The sequence below is a fragment of the Rhagoletis pomonella genome, unplaced genomic scaffold (assembly GCF_013731165.1).
Source record: "Rhagoletis pomonella isolate Grant_MI unplaced genomic scaffold, Rhpom_1.0 Rhpom_scaffold_01102, whole genome shotgun sequence".
In the NCBI taxonomy this organism is placed as follows: Eukaryota; Metazoa; Arthropoda; class Insecta; order Diptera; family Tephritidae; genus Rhagoletis; species Rhagoletis pomonella.
The window spans coordinates 29093-51952 of record NW_023459656.1 but is presented as its reverse complement, the minus strand read 5'-3'; the positions used below and the strand labels follow the sequence as shown (position 1 = coordinate 51952).

Here is a 22860-nt window from a genome sequence, read left to right as displayed (position 1 = left end):
TGTTAACACAAATTTTAGTTTTGTATTACCAAACTATGAAAAAGCATGTGCGACGTGCAGACTGAAAACGTATTTGAACGAAAAACCCGCCAAGCAAAAATCTATTTAAAGTAAACAAGCCCCCCGCTGCATACCTTTTTCAGTAGTTTCGAACTATGTAGTTCAAAATTCGCCAGATGAGATCTAGTTCGTTCTGCATCCCTTTTTCTATAGTTTTGAACCAGTTCTAAATTCGTCATTTTAGATATAGATTTCTAAAATTGTTTTTTAAAAGTACCACATATCACTGCTTTTGAACTGGTGGCGATCTAGTTATTATCGGACTGGTTCGTTTTTGTCGATAAAGATCTAGTACGGAACAACAAATTTGGTTCACCAGTTCGGGGTTTCCCTACAGGGCCGTGCAGTGGTGTTGGTGGATATTCAACATTTAAAAGAAAATTTATATGCCTGGGTGTAGCTGAGTGCGCAAAGATGCTTGCCACAAGTTGTTGATGTCCGGAGACGATCGGGTTCGAATTCCACTGCAGGCAACATGCAAATTAAATATTTTTCTTTAGTTTTTGTCTTGATTATTCACTTCACGGATGCCTTTTTCAGAACGAACGCGGTCATTTTGATATTCGCGTAATTGAATTGAATATTTACCAATTTACAGTACTTTCGTTGACGTTTGTAGTAAGATCAATTACGTTTCTGTTTGATTTTAATATTTTTTTCCCTCAGTGTATGCTCGAGGAAGTTTTTTTCTAAAGTTTTTCGTTCAAGGTCCATTACGTTGTGGCAGCAAGTTTGAGTTAACCGTTTTTCCTTCCAGCTTTTAAATCATTACGGCTTTCAATTGCGCGTGAAGCGCACCAGCAAACACTTACTTTCACACTGACACCTACAATCATGCGTTGTAATTTTCCACTATCAGTTTTTGGAAAAACAACGATCGATGAGATACTAACTGACAGCTGAGATGGCATCCATAGGTCGTGCGTATGTATAAGGAAATAAATACACTGTAAAAAAATTATGGAGCATTTCGGAGGTCTTCATGAAATGCATAGAAAAGAAAAGGCGAAAGAAAAGATACAAATTATGATATATGTACTAAGAAATAGGTGTAAAATAAAGAGCTTTCAGATGTATGCTTTTCATACATAATATCTTATCAATTCCTTACCACAGAAAGTAAAAAAAAAACACATAACTCCAAATTGTTGATAGACATTTTTAGAAATTTCTGATTACGCACGCAGGCGTATTATACGAGTACATATGTATTAGATGCTCTTACCCACTGATAACCTCAAAATTCGAACCAAACATGTAAATAAATTATGATTGTTGCTATAATATAATATGTATCATAACTGTACGTTAATTTCTATTTTTCGCGGATTATTTCTTGTGATTTCTGATTTCTAATTATCATTTTTATTTTTGCTTACAACACGAGTATTTGTGCTCTTCACTGCTTATCAGTTAAGCGTCAAAGTGAGAGTAAGTTTTCTGAATCTATGTAATTGAATTGGGTGCGCAGCTTCAATTAGGTCTGTGGTTCTGCAGAGCTAGCGATTAGCCAGTGACTTTAAGTCGGGTTGGAATATTGCTAACAAGCGCTTATACATTTTTGATTTTTACTTCTTACTCAATTGTTTAAAAACACAATAGTAAGATGGCAAATATTTTGTTTGAGCTCGGAGCCTTAAAACGCATTTAAAGTTTAGCGTTCTCACTCTTTGTTGTTGTGATCTTGAAGAAAAATTAAACTAATCTTAGTTTTCTCCAAAACAATTTTCATACCAAATAGCGTTCAGAAAGTTTGTGTTATCAGTTTAATGCGGAATATAATCCAGTGATAATTCGACAGCGTAGTTTGTGCATTGATTTCAAAAGTCAGTAAACATTATTCAGAATCCGGCTTTTACGTAGAAAGGTTTAAATTTTGTTCACCTACTATGAAATTAATTGTTTGTGCGCACATGGAAACGGTCAAGATTGCTTCTACTGTGATAAAGTGGAAATTGTGCAAATAAAAAATATTAATAAATAAATAAATAAATAATAACAAGCTCTAAATTTCTAAAAAAAAAATCTATTACTTCTTTTTGCAAATTAATAAAACAAAAACAAACAAAAATAAAAATCCTTGTAGCTGCTTACTAAATACTGAGATCGTTGTGTAGATATAAAGGTAAAACAATATTTTTAAGTTATCTTCAGGAAATTTTACCAAAAAATTATATATAGATACATATATATTAGAGGTATACGCCGCCGAGCCACGCCGCCGCCGCCGCCGATTTTTGTCATTCCTCACGCGCCGCCGCCGAGTTACGAAAATATCGGCGCGGCGGCGGCGGCGTTCGGCGCCTAAGCAATTTTGTACAAAATTTTCATGATGACATTGAAATACATCGTTTGAAGGAACTAAATACTACTCGTTTAAAAACACAATTTTACGAAATGAAAATTACTTTTTAAAGGAGTTTTTTTTTGCATAATTTGGGCCACAAAGAGCGTAACTCAGAAAAAACATAGTAACATATTTTTCGATCGAAAGCGTTTATTGCAGTTAAATTAGGGTCGAATACTGGTAATCTAACGATTTTTTCTGCAGTAGACAACTCTTTCCAATACTACAACAACAATAAAGTTACAACACATCAAAAACTTTAACGCCAATATCTCATAAAGCCGTTTTAACCGAAGCAGCTTCGGTTCATCTAGCTCATTCCATCCAACTCCTCAATTATTAGAGATAAAACAAAGACAAGTTGATTTTCCTGAGTATTTTTTTTTTTTTGTATATTTGAAACAGACTTTAAATAAAGAGCAAACACTTTTTTTTGCTCATTTTTACATTCGTAAGTTATTTTATTCTGGGGTCCCACATACGTATACAAGTAGTAGGTGGCTGTGTGAAAATTACGTTAGCATTCCTTAATGTTGGTCAAACCCCAGGAAGGTGGTTTTGCTCCCTCGCATCGCAACGTTTTCTACAAAGGGTTTAAGTTCCCCTTTTTGGTAAAAATTAGTATTATTTTTCATTACATTCGGGTTTCCTTAGAAAAATTTGGTGCTTAATATTTTGGTGGACATTTTAACCATCTATGGGTTGCCAGATTTTGAAACGGAGAAAGGAGTACATTTATGAGATGGTGATCGAAGGGAGAGTGGACGTGGCACCTTTTCCGACCTTTTTGGAGAGGGCATGAACCGCCATTGACAAAAATGTTACTCCCGACCACCTAGGGCCCCTACGGGACCCCTTAGAAAAATTGCCAAAAGCCACAATTTTCACTTGCGACCACAGTATTTTTGCGTAGAATTCGGTTCTCAATGACCGCCCTTATAGGAAAGATTCCCCAACTAAAAAACTAAAAACTACAAAAGAATTCCCTCTTCCTGAATGTATGACCATTTTTTTTAATTTAAGCCTTATAATTAATTTAATATTTTTCTGATTTTTATACCCGAGCGTCCTGCCCCTAAGGCTATGCTTACACCTTTTCACTATCACACTTAACTTTGCTTACTAAGTAGTGTTTGCCACAATATGAATGGCAAAGTACAGTTCTTTATAGATTTTTTTAATTGGTTTTAAAATTTTAATCCTGATTTGTATTTGCCAGCATATACATGCGGCACGAACCTCTTTTTCAGGTGTATTTTTTCTTAGATTTTGTATAAAAAAAAGAAAAAAAAACCTGTATAGGGTTGGTCGAATGAATGCCCTCCTAGTCACCAGTTTCTAGCCTTTTCGATTGCTGAGTATGAGGCCTTATGTTGGACAAAAGACGGGGTATAAAGGACCCAAATGGGGGAAATTAGCCTATGGTTACAGAAGATATGTAATAAAGTAACCGACGAAGACTTGCGCTTTTCTCCCAAAGTGTTTACCGCCGGTAAACCCAAATGGGGGGTAAAATTTAAAAACAAATTAATAAAATTGAAGTAAAATCTGTGGAACATTAACAATAAACTACTTTTTCGCAAAAAAAAACTGTGCAACAGATATTATTTTACACCCTGTATATGATAAAATATTAATAGCTGGAAAAAGGAGTACAAAAGAAGTACAAAGCTAATAAAGGAGCACATTTCCAGATATTTTTTTTGGGAGTATAAGGGAGTACATTGCAATAAAAAGGAGTACGTTTACTCCTAAAAGCAGTACGTCTGGCAACCCTAACCATCTATAAGCCATTTTTTTAAACAGTGGGTCAAAAAGACCCGTTCTGGTTCGAGTTTATGGGTTAAACTTTTGGAAAAAAGTAGACCAACCTTTTTTTCAATATGTAATCCGCATAAAATCGTAAGAACTCCGTAATTTAACATAACGGTTTATAAGAATATTGCAAAAATTTATTGATAGCGACATAAATTATGCCAATAACTTAACTTTTAAAATTTTTTATTTCTTTAAATTTAAATAGTACATACGGATATGTCCTGCAGAAAAAAATTATCAATTAATAAAAAATAACCCAGTTGTAGTTAGCTTTTTTGCGGGATTTCTATAAAAATATATAACTTGTAGTTAACTACAAAAAGCTAGCTTGAAACTAGTTGACAAGTAATGCATGAGTAATGAAGGATATTGTTTTCTTTAAACGCGTTTTGACAAACGCGTTGAGGACAAGTAAAAGGAAGATCGAAATTTATTATTTTCATTTGGGACCACCTACAGCAGAATATGAAAACAAATATGAAATTTAATAAAGTAAATAAAAATAAAAAATAAAAAAAAAATTTTTTGTTTTTCCTATTGATATTTTATGTCCAAAAGTAGTTAGTTACAAGTTAGTTACATCTAATGCAGATGTAAACTACCCTTGACTATTTCGCGGCCATCGCCATGGAAATATAGTTAGCTTTCGTCAAAGAAAATATACAGATAATAAGTGAATTTTAGCTCCTTCCTAATCAACTTAAAGTTAGCTTATAGTTAGATACATTTCCTGCAGGGTGTATATGTATATATATACCTCAGACCTTCTTCTGTTCGTCCATCGTAATTTAAACTTAAAACTAGTTCAATGAATAAATTAAATAGAATTATAATCTGAATTGGCATGGTGAATGCCTAACGCTGACGAGATGACATGATAAGATTAGTAGCCTAATGGCTCTTTGGAATCTACCTCATGGGCAGTAGCGCCGGCGTTTCTTTTTGAAGTTGACCACACCGCCGCCGCAAGGCCTGTCATATGTATGTAAAATTGGCCGCTGTGGTGTAGTAGTAAGCAGTGCGCGCTTCCACTCCGCAACGCCTGGGTCCAAGTCCTGGTCAAAGCAACATCGCAAAAAAATATAGAAAAAAGGTTTTTTTCTTAACAGCGGTCGTCCCACGGCAGGCAATAGCAAACCTCCGAGTGCATTTCTGCCATGAACAACAGCTTCTCATAAAAATACAATGGCCGTTCGGAGTCGGCGTAAAATTGTAGATCCCTCCGCTTTGTGTGACAACATTAAGACGCACGCCACAAGTCGGAGGAGAAGCTCGGCCACACACTAATGTGTAAGCGCCAATCTATTATTATTATTTTATAAAAAGAACTCTTTAAATGAAATTTAAAAAAATCAAACATTTTTCTCCAAAAATTTAAACTTTTTAATCTACATATATCTTTTCAAGGGATTGTTGTTAGTATAAATTTTGAGTAAAATTAGCGTTCTTAAATTTCGAAATATCGAAGTTTCAAGCATTTCTGAAATTTACCGTTATAGAAAAGTGGGCTAATTTTTTTCAGATTTCAATCATTTTCAACGTTTTGCTTTTATGTGGCAAGCACAATAATCATACCGAGTTTGGTACAAATTGATCGAACGGATACTCATATATGGTCATAAGTGGGCTGGGTCCCGCCCATTTTCCAAAATTTTATTATAAGCGTATTTTTGCTAAAGAATTATTGCAAACATCAACTTTGAATACATTAGCTTCAGTATTTACTGATTTATCGAAGCTTTCGAATTTCTATAAATTACCGTTATATGGGATGTGGGTTTGGTTAGTGTCCGATTTATAAAATTTCCAGCCGTTTGGTATACTTTGTCAGGACCAACTGTGCCAAGTTTGATATAAATTGGTGGAGCGGTTCTCAAGATATACACATGTAAGTGGGCTTGGCTACGCCCTTTTTCCAAAAAATTTATAATATTCTCATTTTTCGCTTAAAAGTTATTGTAATGGTGCATTTACATGGTATTAATCTGTTCATAAGCCGTATGAATTATCCTATAAAAGAAGCACCAACTCTATGAAGAAATGAATGAAAGCGATATATGTTTAACAATTTTGACTTATATATTTGGCAAGTATTTTTTTGTAAACCACAATTTTTTTGTTATTTTAAGGCCTTATGGAAAATTTTAACAGAAATATTAACAAAAACCAACAAAACCAACAACCACATGATCTAGTGAATTGCAGCGGAAGAGCTGCGCTTGATTTTAGTTGGCTTAACAAGTGAAATAGTGGAAATAAGCAACAAGAATTAACAAGGCGAACTTAGCATAGTGCGTAGGCAACTGGCTGAGCCAGTGGGATCGTCGGTTCGAATCCTACTGAAAGAAGTCTGATGAGGAAATGTGGTGATTTCCGAAATAGCTATCACTTCTACCATTTTTTCAATTTATTGTTGCTTTTCCACAATAATTTTCATCAAAAAACGGTCTCAAGCTCAATAAAATTTGTTGAATGTAAACAAATAAAATAGAATTATTTTTTGCTTGCTTCGAAACTAAAAGCTTTTTTTTTTTGTTAAATGTGCTTTAAAAGGGACCTACTTCAATAAAGCCTTGTGGATTGCTATTTTTCCATATTTGTAATGCTTCCATTTAAACATCTTTCTGGAAAAACAGTTTTTTGTTCAGAATTGCTTGTTTACGAAACGTTTGGCATAAGTTTAAATCATAGCGATGCCCTTTTCTTCCGTTTCTCAATGGATTTTTTTTACTTGAAAAGGCACCAAAATATGTAAGCAATACTTCTACAAATCGTCGTTTAAAGTACAAAACCGCGCATCAAGAAAATGCAAAACCTCGTAAGTGAGCTTGCCTAAATTTTATAGGAGAGTGTAAAACTTTTCCTAATTAAAAAGGGTTCTCTCTCTTAAACTTAATTGCCTGAGGGCTTGATGCCCGAAGCTTCCTTCCGGTGACAAAATATCTTTTTTGGCACAAATTTCAGTTTCGAGGTTTTGCAGAACCACGACAAAGGACAGTTTTACGCCGACTCCGAGCGGCAATTGTATTTTTATGAGAAGCTGTTTCCATCAGAGAATACACTCGGAGGTTTACTATTACCAACAGAGGGGCAACCGCTATTAGAAAAAATGCTCCACAGCAGCCGCCACTTTACATATCGATGGCTGAGTAGAAGATCGACCTATCTCGGCAGCCAGTTCGAAAACGCCCATCTGTGTAGAGCGCATAGGAAAGCTGCTCTGAATAGCAAAAAAAAAATTTTAGTCGGATTTACTAGAGCGCGTCAGATTAAGGGCCAATTTCAAATGAATATTTAAATGGCACTTAAGTTTAATTGTGGATTGTTGTTTAAATGCCATTTTACTTTCGTTGGGTTTCGGATCAACTTTGTTTAAATATGCCCAACAATTGGCAGCACTACTGCATGTTCCTTGAAATTGCTGTTGCATTTGCTTGTTTGTTTACATTTTGTGCTGAACAGCTGATTGTTTTTTGGTGGGATTGATTAAACAACCTACCAATCAATCTTGGTTGTTTGGTACAAACACAGGGTTGCATATCTCATATTTAAATTGCCAATATTGGCCATTTAAGTGCAGATTAAATGTATGATCTGAAAATGAATAGTAGAAGTTAATCAATTATCTCTACTTGGGCCTAAGGAATGGTGGGTTAATTAAATAAATGCTGAAGTGTCGATTTCAATAATCTGACGATTTGATCGTGAGGCAAGGGATTGGGAGGGTCGCAAACTTGCAAACGTAAAACGTTACGTTACGTATATGTATATACGGTTATGGTTATGGTATGTTACCACTAATCGGGCCTTATTTCAATTGTCTACTGCGGCCCATCCAAAGGAAGTCTGATGACAAACAAAAAATTACTTCTACCTTTATGAATTGTTGTTGTTTTACCAAAAGAAATTTTCATAAAAATGGCTATAAGCTCTACACATACAAGATTTTAGAAAATTAGTCTGCCGAATAGTACTAGCAGAGGTTGCTTTGGGCAAAGATCGTTATTATCTGCATATGTCAATCAAGCACTAAGTTATTTACAGTTATAGGCTTACATATGCAGAGAGACACGTGTGAGTGAACTAGACATTTTACAATGCCAGTCACGATGCAGTCGCATGTTTATGGTATTGCACAATTGGCATACGGCTTCAGTTGTTCATATATAGCCTTTCTAGATATAAATCAAGAAAAATACGAAAAATTTGCGTAATCGGTTGATTTTAACGCATAGCTCCCATGCAAACCTAACCTCGAAAAAGCCTTAAAAACGCTAGTATTTATATTTATTAGTATATAGAAGAAGTTTTCAGGTAATTGCAGCTCAAATGGATTAGATCCTGGGCATATAAATAATTGGTGCTATATCACGACACCAAGATCGTTGACGAAAAAAAAGCCGCAGTCGAATGAATTAAATATTAAACGGTCAAAAATGTCAGTTTCTTTAAATTAAATAATTACATATGTGACCTGGTCTACGAAAAGGGAGCTTACGTGCGAAAAAAGTTGTCTGTGAAAAAGCTGTTAAAAGTGAAAATCATCTCATCTTCCATCCGAATCAACCAAAAAGTGAAAATTGATTTTTTGACACCTAAGCTCCCTTTCCGTAGACCAGGTCACATATGTAATTATTTAATTTAAAGAAACTGACATTTTTGACCGTTTAATATTTAATTCATTCGACTGCGGCTTTTTTTTCGTCAACGATCTTGGTGTCGTGATATAGCACCAATTATTTATATGTCAAGCGTTATACAAGGTTAGCATTAATATCACCGATGACATTTAAATCTTAGGTGGATTTTTATATCAGAATCTCATTTTTGTGAAAAGTGCAGTTAGAGGGTATAATTGAATATAAGCCCTCGATATGTAATTATAAATAGTAAAAAAAGTATATTGAAAAACCCCTTAACCCTCAATAATATCAAATTGAGACCTGTATAGTATTTTTGGTTCTTTTTGGTTTCAATGCAACAACGAAAAATATTTCAAAGTAACAACGAAATCTATCATTTAGATTAGATGATTAATGAGGAAAAATATATACTCGAGAGTTTCATGTTAATGGCTTAATAGCACCATCCTGAAGGGGGATGGAATTTTGACCGCGGGAATTAAGGCCGCCTTCTTATTTGTTTGGCTGCCTATTTTCATTTTTTGATTGCGGCCTAACTTCACTTGCCAAAATGAATTATTTCCGCGCGGCCTAATTTCTTTTTTTCATCGCGGCCTAATGTCACCTGCCAAATGAATTATGCCCGCGCGGCCTAATTTTATTTTTTGATCGTTTTTGATTGGCACAATTGAATTATCCGCATAAAATCACAAATAAATTTTATTTTCCATTTGGTCGACAAATCAAACCACAAAATAAAGAAAGGTGTTATTCTTCGGCAACACAGAAAGGAGAATTCTACTTAGTGAGGGTTATAATCACTGAGCGCGGCCGATGGCCGCCTACGCAGAAAGGTGTTCTCTATATGTATATCAAATTAAAGGTAATAACTTGTACTTTCTAAATAATATAAATTTCATTAGCATTAATTGTGCATTTCTTTTGGAAAAGTTTATTTATAAAATTTTTTTTTTGGGTTTTTTTGCTTATGCCCCCGTGGCCTAGTTTCATTTTTTCATCGCGGCGTAATTTCCCTAATCAAAATGAATTATGCCCGTTCGGCCCAATTTCATTTTTGGATCGTGGTCTTAATACCCGCGCCCATAATTCACGGAGCCCGCCCTGACGACACCTTTTTTTGAGTTTAATATAGTGGCATATTAAATAACATGACATATGGGTATTTCCATACGTCTCATACTTGCCAGTCGTACGCTTCAATGAGATACAAACAATGAAACACATTTGTTTTCTTTTACGTTTTACGTACCCTTTTATAGCGCATAATTAGCTCTATATTTAGCTGAAAAACGTAAACAATCGAACCGCATGGTCCTTAAATATAAACAATTAAAGAGAGTGTCGTTACAAGACAAAAAAGCTGATTTTTGCTTTTCTTACAAAATCGCAAAACTCTGTGAATTGTGGGCTTTCCATAAAACTTGTTTTAATATGGTTTGGAGTAGAGATGGGCACGGGCCGGAATATTTGCTCTCAGCACGAACTCGTGCGGTCCTGGGCTTTCAGTAAAATTTCATAAAAGCACGAAAAGGCACGAAAAGGCCCGTTACTATTACTAAAAATTTAGATGAGCTTTTGTTTTTATGCAAAGCAAAATAGTACATATTTAAAAATCTTTTGATAAGAGAAAAGCAAAAAAAGAAATATATGGAAACCGATAGAAAATATATGATACTTAGTAGTTTTGTTTACATACATATCTGTACATAAAATACCTTCCACTTTTTCTACTTCCCAGAAAATATATTATAAAAATATAATAATAATAATAAAATTTGATGTAAAATATTGATTCGGCCCGTGCCTATCTCTGGTTTGGAGTAATTCTAGTTTTTTTTAGAGTTTTTTTTGAATTAATGCAACTGGTTTACATGTTGCTTTTACAACCCCAAGTGTGAAACGTTACGTGACGTGGCGTCACATGACATAAATTTCCATCGTTATATTTTTGTTAATATTTCTTTTAAATGAATTTTTAACGCAAATAAAACATGCATTTTAGGGCGAATAACTTCAGCGCCAATTCAGAGTAAATTTTTAGGAAATTTACGATTTATTATGTTTCAACTGCATACGCCAAATTCGAAAAAAATCGGACCATAAATACGGGTTTTCAAAATATCTCGACCTTGGCGCCACCTAGCAAGACCATTTTACGCAAAAATTTGTCTACTTACATAGCCCGTATATATTAAAAAAAAAACAGACATATGCATACAGACATATTTGTTTTAATTTTTTTATATATACGTATATATGTACATACCAGGGATGTTGCGAATATTTACCTTCGCATTCGTTATGGGAATGATTAGCATCATTTTACACATTCGCATTCGCATCAAATGATACGAATGTTTTGCAAATCTTGTAAAACCATCACAAATATAATTTTTTTCGCTCATGTTCCGTTGTACGCCGCGACGCACAGTGGGACGTCCCCATATAAGCTGCCGCCGAAAGTAGAAACCGTACTAGAAATTCGCTGAAATTTCGTATATGCGTTGTTCGGCACTTAGGAATGAAGAAATGTGGAAAATAATAAAATTCAACGCACTACCACGCCCACAGCTCTTGTGGGCGGAAATAGTAAATGTTATCCGATTTTGATAAAATTCAGGGCATATGCTGGTTTTAACGAGAAAAGCTTGAATCTCAAAGATCGTCAAAATCGGTTTACATTATCGTCCAGTAATTCTAGAAAAACAGGCGCAAATTAAAAAAAAAAATCTTTCTGATGAAATGCGGTTTGCCCTGGTCGTCTAAGCCAAAATTTTCCAACTTGGCAGATAATAAAGAATTTTTTATTACGGTGCCCACCTCCTACACAACCTTTTTGCCTCCAATTATTAAATTTTATGAATTTTGGAGAAAATGAACAGGCACATTTATTTTATTTCTAAAGGAGTTCCTATTTCTTCATTTTAAAAATGACAAAACGAAAACATTTACAATACCTGCATACTAAATTATGTGCACGATATGTATTTACACTGAAACTTTCAATTTTAACTACATTTTATACAAAAAAAGCTGAGCTGAGGCAAGCAGGACTCTTGCCATCGAAAACGGATCTCGTCCAGAGGGGCTGAATGTTGTTTGTGATTAATAGATTGGCGAGTCATTCTTTCATTTCCACTTTATATCGCATATTATTCATTTTATGTACATATCAGAGTCTTTCCTTTCAGCTCTACAATACAAATTCAATAAATTTTACAGGAGGTGGGTCTATAAAAGGAACTATTTGAGATATGACACGCATATTTAATGTTTACTTATCCAAAGCATAATTTACCTCGCTTCCTAGGTCCTTTTTAAATATCCCTTTTTAAAGTAAGCACTCAAAAAATTTTACACTCACAAAATTATGTAGAATTTCAAGGTAAACTGTTTTATACATTTCAAAAGATTTATAAAAATGTTAAGCAATGTTTGACCCCAGATATATTCAAAAACTGCTCATTAATCAGATTGGTTTTTTTTTATATATCTGTACAAGTAGAAAAAAGTAATTCAAATTACTTGCGACAAAATCAAAATTGTTTCTTACAAATTTATTTTTTCGCATTGCTACTACTTTAAGCTCGTGTCATGATTGCAAATTTTTATCAAAAATTATTTTTGGTTTGAGTTAGCTGGATATTTTGCTATGCATCTGCGTAATTACTTATTCAGAATTCGCTAATCCGTTTTAACTACTTTTGGCCGCTGTAGTCCCATAGTGCGACGTAGATATATGTATGTATATCGTCGTTTAAAGTACAAAACTCACACAAGCTCCTGGCTCAACCCTTATCCAATCGTCTTGAAGTATACTAGCCAGAAATGCGATTGCTTTATAAAAAAGAAACCCCCTATGCAACTTCAGATACGCGGTTTTGCATTTTGTTTATACGCGGTTTTGTACTTTAAACGGCGATATGTATGTACGTATGTTTTAAATACGTAACAAGTTGGCCAAATGTCTTCTTATACTGCATCCGTTTCAGTTGAACTTTTGTTTCCGAGGGGTCAATGCAATAATATAATACGAAGACATATCTACTGGCTTGTTGATTGTCTAATTCCTCAATTTCCAACGATTCTCTATTAGTGTACAAGAACTCACTCATACTTGGCAATGATCCCGAAGCCAATTTATGCCATCTTGATACGATATGTCTACTACTTCAGATATGTATTAACTGCTGTCAAGGTTCGTCGGTCTCTTAAATTCACTTGGACTTGTTGACCAATCTACTTATGTTAATAATGAAGCATTTCAATAAGATTTAGAGACATTGTCAAGAATATAATTATGCCTATACTGCCTCGACCTCCAACAGAATTCTAAGGGCAGTTGATGCAGATTCACATTAAGCGCATCGGTAGGACGTGACTTAATTGCTCCTTTAGCACCTGTATAAGCTGCTCGCTGAACGCTGTTTAGTTTTTTGGTGTAGTATTTCTTGTCCAGCGCTGGTCTCATAATGGCTGTATAAATTCAAATGCCCACTTTTGACTTAAGTCTCGAATTTCTACTGAATATCCTTTTACATTTATTATAGGGCCAAGTGATTTATAGGGTGAAAAATTATTTATTTATTATTTATAATTTTATTTTTTTATCTACCATGGAGTCCAGCAACTCCTATGAGTGCCCATTTTGGTTCATATCGTTGTCCTCTGATCGCCGTGAGGGAAGTTAATACTGATCACGTTTTCTTAATAGACTTCCTTCACCTGTATTTGTTCATATACTGGTATTATCCTCTCTTCTAATGAGACTTGCTTAAAGCAATGAAAACTTTGTTTGTCTAGTGCAGATTTTAAAAGTAAAGTATTATACACAGTCAGTTTGTTTGGGTGACTTTTTCGATTTTGTAGTATGGGGAGTCCATTTCTGCACTTATATTTTTCTTAAAACTTCCACCAGAGGCCGCAAGATTTAAAATGGTTTCTGGTAGAAGTGACCCGCCCTGATGTTCATCCATAATATTCATACATATTTGTTCCGATAGTATTAAAAAAATATCCTTTATACAACATTTACTTCTTTTCAGGCTCGTTCCGAGGGTGTACAACATATAGTTCCTGTAAACCGAACACAGATAGCGAGAATGGCTTTTGATTTTGTTGCGGGTTGTCTTGGTGGTGAGTTGAAAAAGCAAATAAAAAGATAGACTTCACAACGAGACTACGATAGACCCATAATGCAAGGCTCACTACGCTCTGATTGACCCCTGAGTTGTAGCTAGAGAAGTATTTAGAACGTTCCAACAGCAGAGCCCGTGAACGAGAAGAAACCAAGCGAGCGGAGTATACATAATTTCTTTCAGTGGGGCTTGCCGCTATTTCAGCTTTTATGATTAGAAAAAGATGTCGAAAACTCCGAACTGGTTGATTGGGGACCTTAAATTACCAGGGCTCTTTTATTATTTATTCGTTAGGTTACTCAATGGTTATCTAATCGGTATTATTTGCCCGCGTACTCATATGTAGCGGCAAGCTTCCTTCTCTTCCTTTAACGACTTTAACATTGTCCTCCGAGTAGAAATACTTAGATGTCGTTTTATATACCAAACTGAGCTGGAAGGCAAGCATCGAGATAGACTACACAGCTTATTACACATGCAAAAAGATATTCCTACGGTGCACAGTGGGGCAAAAAATGTTGCTGTGAACAAATGGATTTCGAGAGCTCAAATATGAACCGAGTTCAAATTTCTTTTTTTTTTTTTTTAATAAGAGATAATTAAATTTCGCGTCAATCTATCCGTGCCGCTTTTTTTAGAAAAGCTCTAGTTTTTTATTTATTTATGTTGAAAAATGAAAGAAACAAAATTTTTACGTTTGAATGCTTCCACTTTTTTGGAAAATACTTGAAATTAATTTCAAATGCCTGCAATTATTTAAAAAAAATTCTCACATTGGAATGTGTATGTCATGCGAGAAATTCAGTTTGTACGGGAGGAGCCACGTCCCCTTTTTCAATAACTCCAATTTTTTCCCATGAGTTTGGCGTTGATATTATATATCTCTGTACTAAGTTGCAGCACTCTACGATGAATACTTCAAGAGATATGTTGTGTGACAACTTCAGTTTGTATGGGAGGTGCCACGCCCCCTTGATATATCGAAATTGCTTTTCATCTATTATCATCCTTGGACAGTCCGGAGTCAATGTCCAAAATTTCAAAGATATCGGTACAGCTGATCTCGAGATTTACGAACAGAAAAAAACCAAAGAAACGGCTTTGAAAAGTAATACATTTTGTAATTAAATGTATCCTATAGGAAAATATTTATGAATATTTTTTTTAAAGTAATTTCAAATATTTTCCAAAAAAGTGGAAGCATTCAAACGTAAAAATTTTGTTTCTTTCATTTTTCAACATAAATAAATAAAAAACTAGAGCTTTTAAAAAAAAATCGCCACGGATAAATCGACGATAAATTTAATTATCGCTTATTTAAAAAAAAAAGTTACATGAAATTGGTTCATATTTGTGCTCTCAAAATTCATTTGTCTACAGCAATCTTTTTTGCCCCACTGTTCGGAGCGTTAGGAAGTTGACCAGCACTAGAAAAACAATACAATGTCAATCAGACTATGTCTATACTACCTAGATGGATTTCAGGAAAAACTTTCTGCTAAAGTTTATTTCTAGACGTGATTGGAGTAAAGGCAGGATAATCGAGGAGAATTCCACTGAAATCTATACTCACCGGTATCAATGTTCAAAATAGTCAGAGATCACAAATGCACATTAAGCTGGACGGTGGAGTCAAGAGCTGTATCTTTCTGTATCTGGATTCCAGGCCGTAGGAACATATACGGAAATGAGTGAACTGACGAATTGGTTAAGGCCGGTGCACCTCTTGATGAAGCAGAAACAAAAAACTGCCCAGTCGAACTAATCAAAAGGCAACTGCACTTGCAATTTTTACGTTGACTGATACGCGTTGGATCAACGCGGATATTTGGCCGCATTATGACAAGAAATAATAACGAGGAAAGATATTGTTAGGTTAACAACAGCCACGATAACGGGCAGCGTTGCCAGGTTGACGTTTTTAACGTCATTTGGACGTTTTTTGTACCCTGTTGACGTTTGGATGTTTTTTATGTAAAAAATTACGTTTTTTAACCTCTCAGTAATTTTTCTTTGTTACTAAATCTTTTAAGTAGAACTGATTTTGAATTATTTTCTTAATAAATCTTTACAATCTTTGTGTTTTGCTGCAGCTGCTTCCTCCAAAGGTTTTTTTTTGGATCCGAGGACTAAGGATCCTTTGTTTAAATGCTGGTTGTGTAAACACTTGAGGTTACGAGGCTTGCTGTAATGATGGAATTGCACCATAAAAGCCAAATCAGGTAGAGCCGATCCATTGCAGCAGGCACGCTCACAAAAGCATCAAAAAGCTGTGCAGCATAAAACGTCAGAAAAAAGTAGGCGACTTTTTTAAGACTTTATTGAAAATGTACTGAACGCAAAAAAGACTGAAATATTAGGTCCATTCAATAACTTTTCCAGTAAGTACATGCAGCGAGAACGTAAAAGAAAAATAGACAGTAAAATTGAGAGCAAGAGAAAATTTTCAGAAAAAGTTATTGAACGCAAAACTAGTAAAAACTTGCAACTTAAGCCATTTTGACACTTTCTGACGGTTAAGTTTTGGCGCGCAATTTTCTTTTTAATTGGGAATAGTTCATAAGTCATAAAAGTAAAAATATATACAATAGTTTTAAATTTTTTATCCATATTTTCATTTCACTAATTATGTTTCATCAAATCATCCTCTTAAACAGTTTGTTTACATTTGAGTTTGAAACGTAACCTTACTTTTGGACTTCTGCAAATTCCTGCTAGTAAAATTTTTACTTGCAAGAATTTGCAGCTCTCTCGGGTTGTTACGCTCTCGAATTCGCTCCCTCTTGCAAATAGTTTGGGTAATTGAATGCATTTTCAGTAAAAACTTGCAAGTACTAGTAACAATTCGTAAGAATTTTTTGATATTGAATGGACCTATTGCTATGCTCCTTCTTAGCAGAATGTAATTTAGCATTTTCGACAACCGATCCCCTACCCAAATTTCTACAAGAAAAAAAAAATAGTAAAAAACAACGCGATTATTTAGCCCCTTTAAACTTACACATTGTTGCCCTGAAATTTAATGGGCTAAAAAACCCGAATAGAAAGTTAAAAATCTAGCTGAAAATTTGCAGATTGTTTATAATTTTTGCACAATTTTTGCGGATTTATATTTTGTTTGTTAATTACCTTGGCTTTTATGGAAAAATAATAAACATTAAATAAACGAAAGAGAAACAGCCAAAATCGATCAAAATGTTGATGACTTAATCAGCTGATCACAAGTGTATGTATAAAATGATTTTTATATTAACGATCTCAAACCAGTTTACAATGAGTTTTAAATGTGCTCTGTCGAAATGATATTTTAATATGCCTTACGTACATATCGAGCCCTAACCGCCAAAATAACGTAAGCGACATTTTTTTTTTCAAAATTTTCTTTTTGATGCAGAAATGTATCTAGATGCTCTAGGAATTAACACAATAAAAGTTTAAATAAGAACACTTTTTTGTACATTCATTTGAAAAAGACGTTTTTGGGTAGGAAATTACGATTTTTTAGACCAAGAGGGACGTTTTCTCATGCTGAAGACCTGGCAACACTGATAACGGGCATTGGCCATTGCCGAACATGCGGCCGTACAACCCCCGGTGCCGTAGCGGCAAGCTAGAGGAAAGTAAGGAAACGATGCTCTCAGCAATAACTGGGTCCTGGGCATGACCAACCAAAGACTTTGGAGCTATGGACTCCACTAGGGACTAGACGATTCTTAATGACTTAACTTTCATTTCATCTACGGTTGATTTCTTAAGTTTAGGCAATCATCTACACAGGTCTTCTTCGTATTTATTAGGGAAGCTGACAGTATCTTAATAATTAACGGATTATTTATCTTCAATAAAGCTCTAATAAATAATATTCTTCTTTCAACTTTTTTAGGATGTGCAGGCGTTTTAGTCGGTCATCCATTCGACACAGTTAAGGTTCACTTACAAATGCAAGATGTTAAAAATCCGGTATACCGGGGTACATTCCACTGCATATCAACTTTAATTCGAACCGATGGTGTGGGCAGTTTATATCGAGGCATGTCCAGCCCACTGATGGGCATTAGTGTTGTAAATGCCATTGTCTTCGGTGTTTATGGCAATGTACAACGTCAAATGCCGGAGCATAATACATTACATTCACATTTACTAGCCGGTGCGGTCTCTGGCTTTGCACAAAGTATCGCCTGTTCGCCAATGGAATTAGCTAAGACGCGTATGCAACTTCAACATCTGAATCCGAAAGCACCTCAATTTCAAAGTCCATTCAAATGTATAAGGCATATAATAGCTACAGACGGGTTTAAGGGAGCATTTCGTGGATTGGGTATGACAGCGCTGAGGGATGTACCAGGTATGTACATAAATTTTCTATTCACAAATATAAAAAAATACATTTTCACCACAATTTCTTCACAGGTTTCTCCGCATACTTCGTCAGCTATGAGTGGTTAATGTCGTTGAGAGAAAAGCCAAACGTGGCGCATGCTCTTATTGCCGGCGGCTTGGCCGGAATTGCCTCCTGGCTCGTGTGCTACCCCATAGATGTGATCAAAACTTTATTGCAGGCAGACGGAATGCATTCAGCGCCAGTGTATAAGGGGGCCTGGAACTGCGCGGTAAAGAATTATCAAAAGGATGGTTTACGCTTCTTTTTCCGCGGATTCACATCGACCATAATAAGAGCATTCCCAGCGAACGCAGCCTGCTTCTATGTGGTTGCGTGGATTTTGGGTTTGGCAAAGCATACCAGCTTGAATGTGGAATTACAAACAGCAGATCCATTGGCCATCGCAAGTGTGCATATAGCTGTGGATATGCCACTCTCCTATCTGCATAAGTACGAAAGAGAGCGGCAGGAAGTACGCGAGAAACGTTCGACTATGGTGAGAATATTGCAGACATTGGGTGCATTCAATGAAGCTGTTTGTCAATCTGATATTGAAGAGCTGGCATCCGAATTCTATCCCGAAAATGATAATGATTTTAAATATTATGTGTTCGAGGATGAACGTTTGACAGTGAAAGAACATTTTGATGATAAGGATTAATGTTATATGGTTCGTAATACTTAGCTGACTAAATGTATGTATGTACGAGTGATATGTATGGATGTATGTTTAAAGAACACACTTGGACATACATAACTGTGCATATACAAATACTTAGTGCTAAAGCATAAAATCGTCGTCTGTAGGTAGGAACTATGTAAATTAATAAATTTGTTTTAAAATAATATTTTAAGTTTTTATAAAAGAAGGCATTTATGTATATACTTTGGAAGATTTTAGTGAAAAAAGGGGAAATAAATAAAATAAAATAAATTATTTTAAACTCCAAATCAATACCTTAATAACTTAAACTTTCATTTCGAAAATAATTGTAAAACAAATTTTTTTTTTTCGAGTCTTCCTCGATAACGAATGGGAAAATGGATAGTATTCGATTCGAGAACTGGGCTAGGCCATTCTCCAGCAAAACTGAACCTTCGGTATCCAATGCATTTTCCCTTCGTTGTGAATTCGAAATCCAGCCCATTATCGAATTAAAATTTTAATGAGAGAGATGGTCATATAATGCTCTTTGAGGATGAACTGGATTTCATGTTCTCTCTTTTTTTCCAAGCCATCTCGGATGTATTTCCAATATACGTTGGAAAAGTAAAGGTCTAATTATGCATATTTCGCATAACTTCGCACAGCTAATTGTATCAGTGCAATAAAAATGTAACTTAAGAAAATGTGAAGCGAAATGTAAACTCACAAGATCGCTAAGTTTTTAAAAGTTCTGCTAATTTCTGGCTAATGGAATACATACAAAGTACATAGGAAATTACAGTTTGAAGTTTATGCCAGGGACGTGAACCGGATGAAAAATTTGGTCGGTTCGGTTCAGCGGTTCGAACCGTTTTTGCACTTTTGGATTGGTTCGTCAAATACTTTTTTACATATCTTCTGTAAATATAGGCTGATTTCCCCCATTGGGGTCCTTTATACTCCGACTTTTGTCCAACATAAGGCCTCATACTCAGCAAACGAAAAGACTCCGAACCGGTGACTAGGAGGGCATTCATACGATCAACCCTTTTTTTCTCTTTTCTTTTATACAAAGTCTAAGAAAAAGTACACCTATAAAAGACGTGAGTGCCGCATGAACTTATCTCCCAAAGCTGGCAAATGCAAATAAGGATTAAAATTTTAAAACTAATTAATAAAATTAATGTAAAGTATTTACAAAGTTAACAAAAAAATACTCTTTTTCGCAACATCTATAAAGGACCCTTTTATTTTTCAAAAAATCTGTGCGACAGTTATTATCTTACGCCCTGTACTTTGCCATTCATATTGTGGCAAACACTACTTAGTAAGCAAAGTTAAGTGTGATAGTGAAAAGGTGTAAGCATGGACGTAGCAAAGTAGGTGCAGAGCGCTCGGGTATGAAATTCAGAAAAATATTAAATTAATTATAAGGCTTAAATTAAAAAACTGGCCATATATTCAGAAAGAGTTTGGAATTCTTTTGTAGAATTTAGTTGGGGAAAATTTCCTATAAGGGCGGTCATGGAAGAGGCGGTGAGCGAAGGGGGAGTGGGCGTGGCACCCCCGACCACATAGGCCCCCTATGGGTCCCTAGGGATGCCTTAGAAAAATCGCCAAATATCACAATTGGGTGCCACGTCCACTCCCCCTTTGATCACCATCTCTTTAACGACCGCCCTTATTGGAAAGCCAGCTCATTTAGTTATTTATTTTTAACATTTATTGTTGCTTTGAAAAAGATTTTTAAAAAATCTTTGTTTATTTGTACCTAATTAATGGTAATTTGTAACAATAAATTGCATAAAAAAATAAAAAAAAAAATAATTGTACTCCTTTTTTAGGTCCTGTGCTGCTTTTTTTTCTATCGAAAATATAAATGTATTGATTGCGCCGATCAGAGAGGATTTTTGAGAATAACTTTTGTGTGACGTCACACTGGTGCAATTCCGAGCGAGAAATGCCAAAACGTGAGCAAGAATGGAAGAAGAAGAAAAAAATGTTGCGAGGAAAACGTAAACAAGTTGCACAAGTGTGACGTCATGCAAACAACGATTCTGTCAAACTCGTTAAGAGAGGAATAGCGGTCCGAGATCGGCGCAACCTTTGTATTCTCTCAATCGTGATTTAATTCCGATGCGTTCTTATTAGCGGAGCTCTCGTATCTACCAGAAAAGCACACTGTGTATTGTTTTTACAATAAAAAACAAAAATGATAGAATACAAGATTGCGCCCATCAGAGAGAATTTTTGAGACGTCGCATTGGTGCAGAAGAAGAAATTTTGCAAGAAAAACGTAAACAAGTGGCACAAGTATGACGTCATACAAACAGCGATTCTGTCACATTCACTGAGAGCGGATGCCACCTTTGTTCTCTATATCATATACAAAAACATTACATGGTATTTCTAAAGTAACACGTTTCGGTTTCTGTGTACATCGAAAAGCAAGCACATTTTGCAGAGTAATTTTATATATATGTATTTTTTGTATTATTGAATAAATCTCATCGCGAGAAAAACAATCGTCAACATGCTTCCTTCATCCGGCATCGATCCCAGACTCAAACTCAAGACCCAATCACAAGATGAACTTGCGAATCAAGAACTTTTTGTTGACTATCTGAAGTCTCACTAAAGCACTCTGTACACGCATTGAATTTTCCATTAATTAAGTGTTAAAACTCCAGAAAAAAGTGTTCCTTATCAAATGCATCTATCGCCCGCGAGACCATTATACTGCCTAAGTATACTCAAATGTCGCCATACCGTTCACTTCGTAAAAGACAATACCAGCCTTAGGCCCTTTACAAAAATTTCCATTAAAAACTGTTTACGTATGGAAACCGAGCCGATCTAATGTGCATCAACAGCCGGCATGGAAACGAAACTTTCACACTCTGTAATGTTTACAAACACTCTGCTCAAAATATCCAAAGCAACACGTTTCACGTTTTTACACGGATGAATCCAAGCTAAAGAACAGGGTTGGCTACGGAGTTTTTTCTGTAGAATTAGGACTGGAAATATTCAACCGAATCCCGGGGCGCTGCAGCGTTTATCAGGCAGATCTAGCAAAAGAACAGGTGGCTGTGTACCTTAATACACATGCCGTAACGAAGACTACGATTAATATCTTCTCGGACAGCCATCAAATCAATGATATTAGCACGGTCTTCAAGGTCAACTTCACGTGGACAGCAGGACATAGAAATATTGATGAAAATTTCCAAGCCGATGAGCTAACCTCTTCTACTGCATGAAAACAGGAGTAAGATTGGTAACATTGATAACAAATTGATAAGAAAAAACGGAGGAACTGCTCAGCCATTCAAGAGAGGATATTTTGATGGTTATGGCTTATGTAATCGATTATTAACTATTTGGTAGCCACGCTTCGAGACTAGGAGCATTCTCCCATGAATATTTCAGAAGTTGCACAGGTAAGGAAGAAGAAGAAATATTTGAGCACTTCTTCTGTAGCTGTCGCAGAGAGCTTTCTGGGTAACTCTCTTATGGGAGGAATAAAACCACTCCTACACTTCATAAGAGCTAAAAAATGAAAAAAGTCGTTGATTGCCATACGGTGTAGTTGTTGATAGGGGAATCGTTCATGTACATATTTGTCAATGAGAGCCAATTTAATAATACGACTGCTGGTGTCTTCGTCATACCAGTTGTTCCTACGTGGAAAGTAGGAGAAGGAGCCAACCACCTCTTCCGCTGACACAACTACTACATACTTCTACTAACTACTACTTCTAATTATTAACTAATTATACTGGACTGTTATTCTAAGAGTAAACTTTCAAGCTTCATTGGGCCTC

At 35.4% G+C, this 22860-nt stretch overlaps 1 protein-coding gene across 2 annotated transcripts; it reads left to right on the top strand.

The window, feature by feature from the left end:
- Window positions 1–1573: 1573 nt before the first annotated feature.
- On the top strand, window positions 1574–19305 carry LOC118751947 (mitochondrial basic amino acids transporter-like). 2 transcript variants are annotated; one of them, XM_036486772.1, is made up of 4 exons: window positions 1574–2185; window positions 13914–14004; window positions 17890–18351; window positions 18417–19304. In XM_036486772.1, the coding sequence occupies exons 2-4, from the start codon at window positions 13971–13973 to the stop codon at window positions 19046–19048; spliced, it is 1128 nt and encodes a 375-aa protein (XP_036342665.1). In that variant the 5' UTR covers window positions 1574–2185; window positions 13914–13970; the 3' UTR covers window positions 19049–19304. The 2 variants fall into 2 exon arrangements, with proteins under 2 accessions (XP_036342665.1, XP_036342666.1); XM_036486773.1 differs by lacking the exon at window positions 13914–14004 and having other exon boundaries at window positions 18417–19305.
- The last annotated feature ends 3555 nt before the right edge of the window (window positions 19306–22860 follow it).

Excerpts from the sequence above, each read along its gene's own strand:
- LOC118751947 (XM_036486772.1), top strand. The coding sequence starts at position 13,971 with ATGGCTTTTGATTTTGTTGCGGGTTGTCTTGGTG. Across the intron at positions 14,005-17,889 it reads TGTTGCGGGTTGTCTTGGTG|GATGTGCAGGCGTTTTAGTC; the intron begins GTGAGTTGAAAA and ends CAACTTTTTTAG. Across the intron at positions 18,352-18,416 it reads AGCGCTGAGGGATGTACCAG|GTTTCTCCGCATACTTCGTC; the intron begins GTATGTACATAA and ends ATTTCTTCACAG.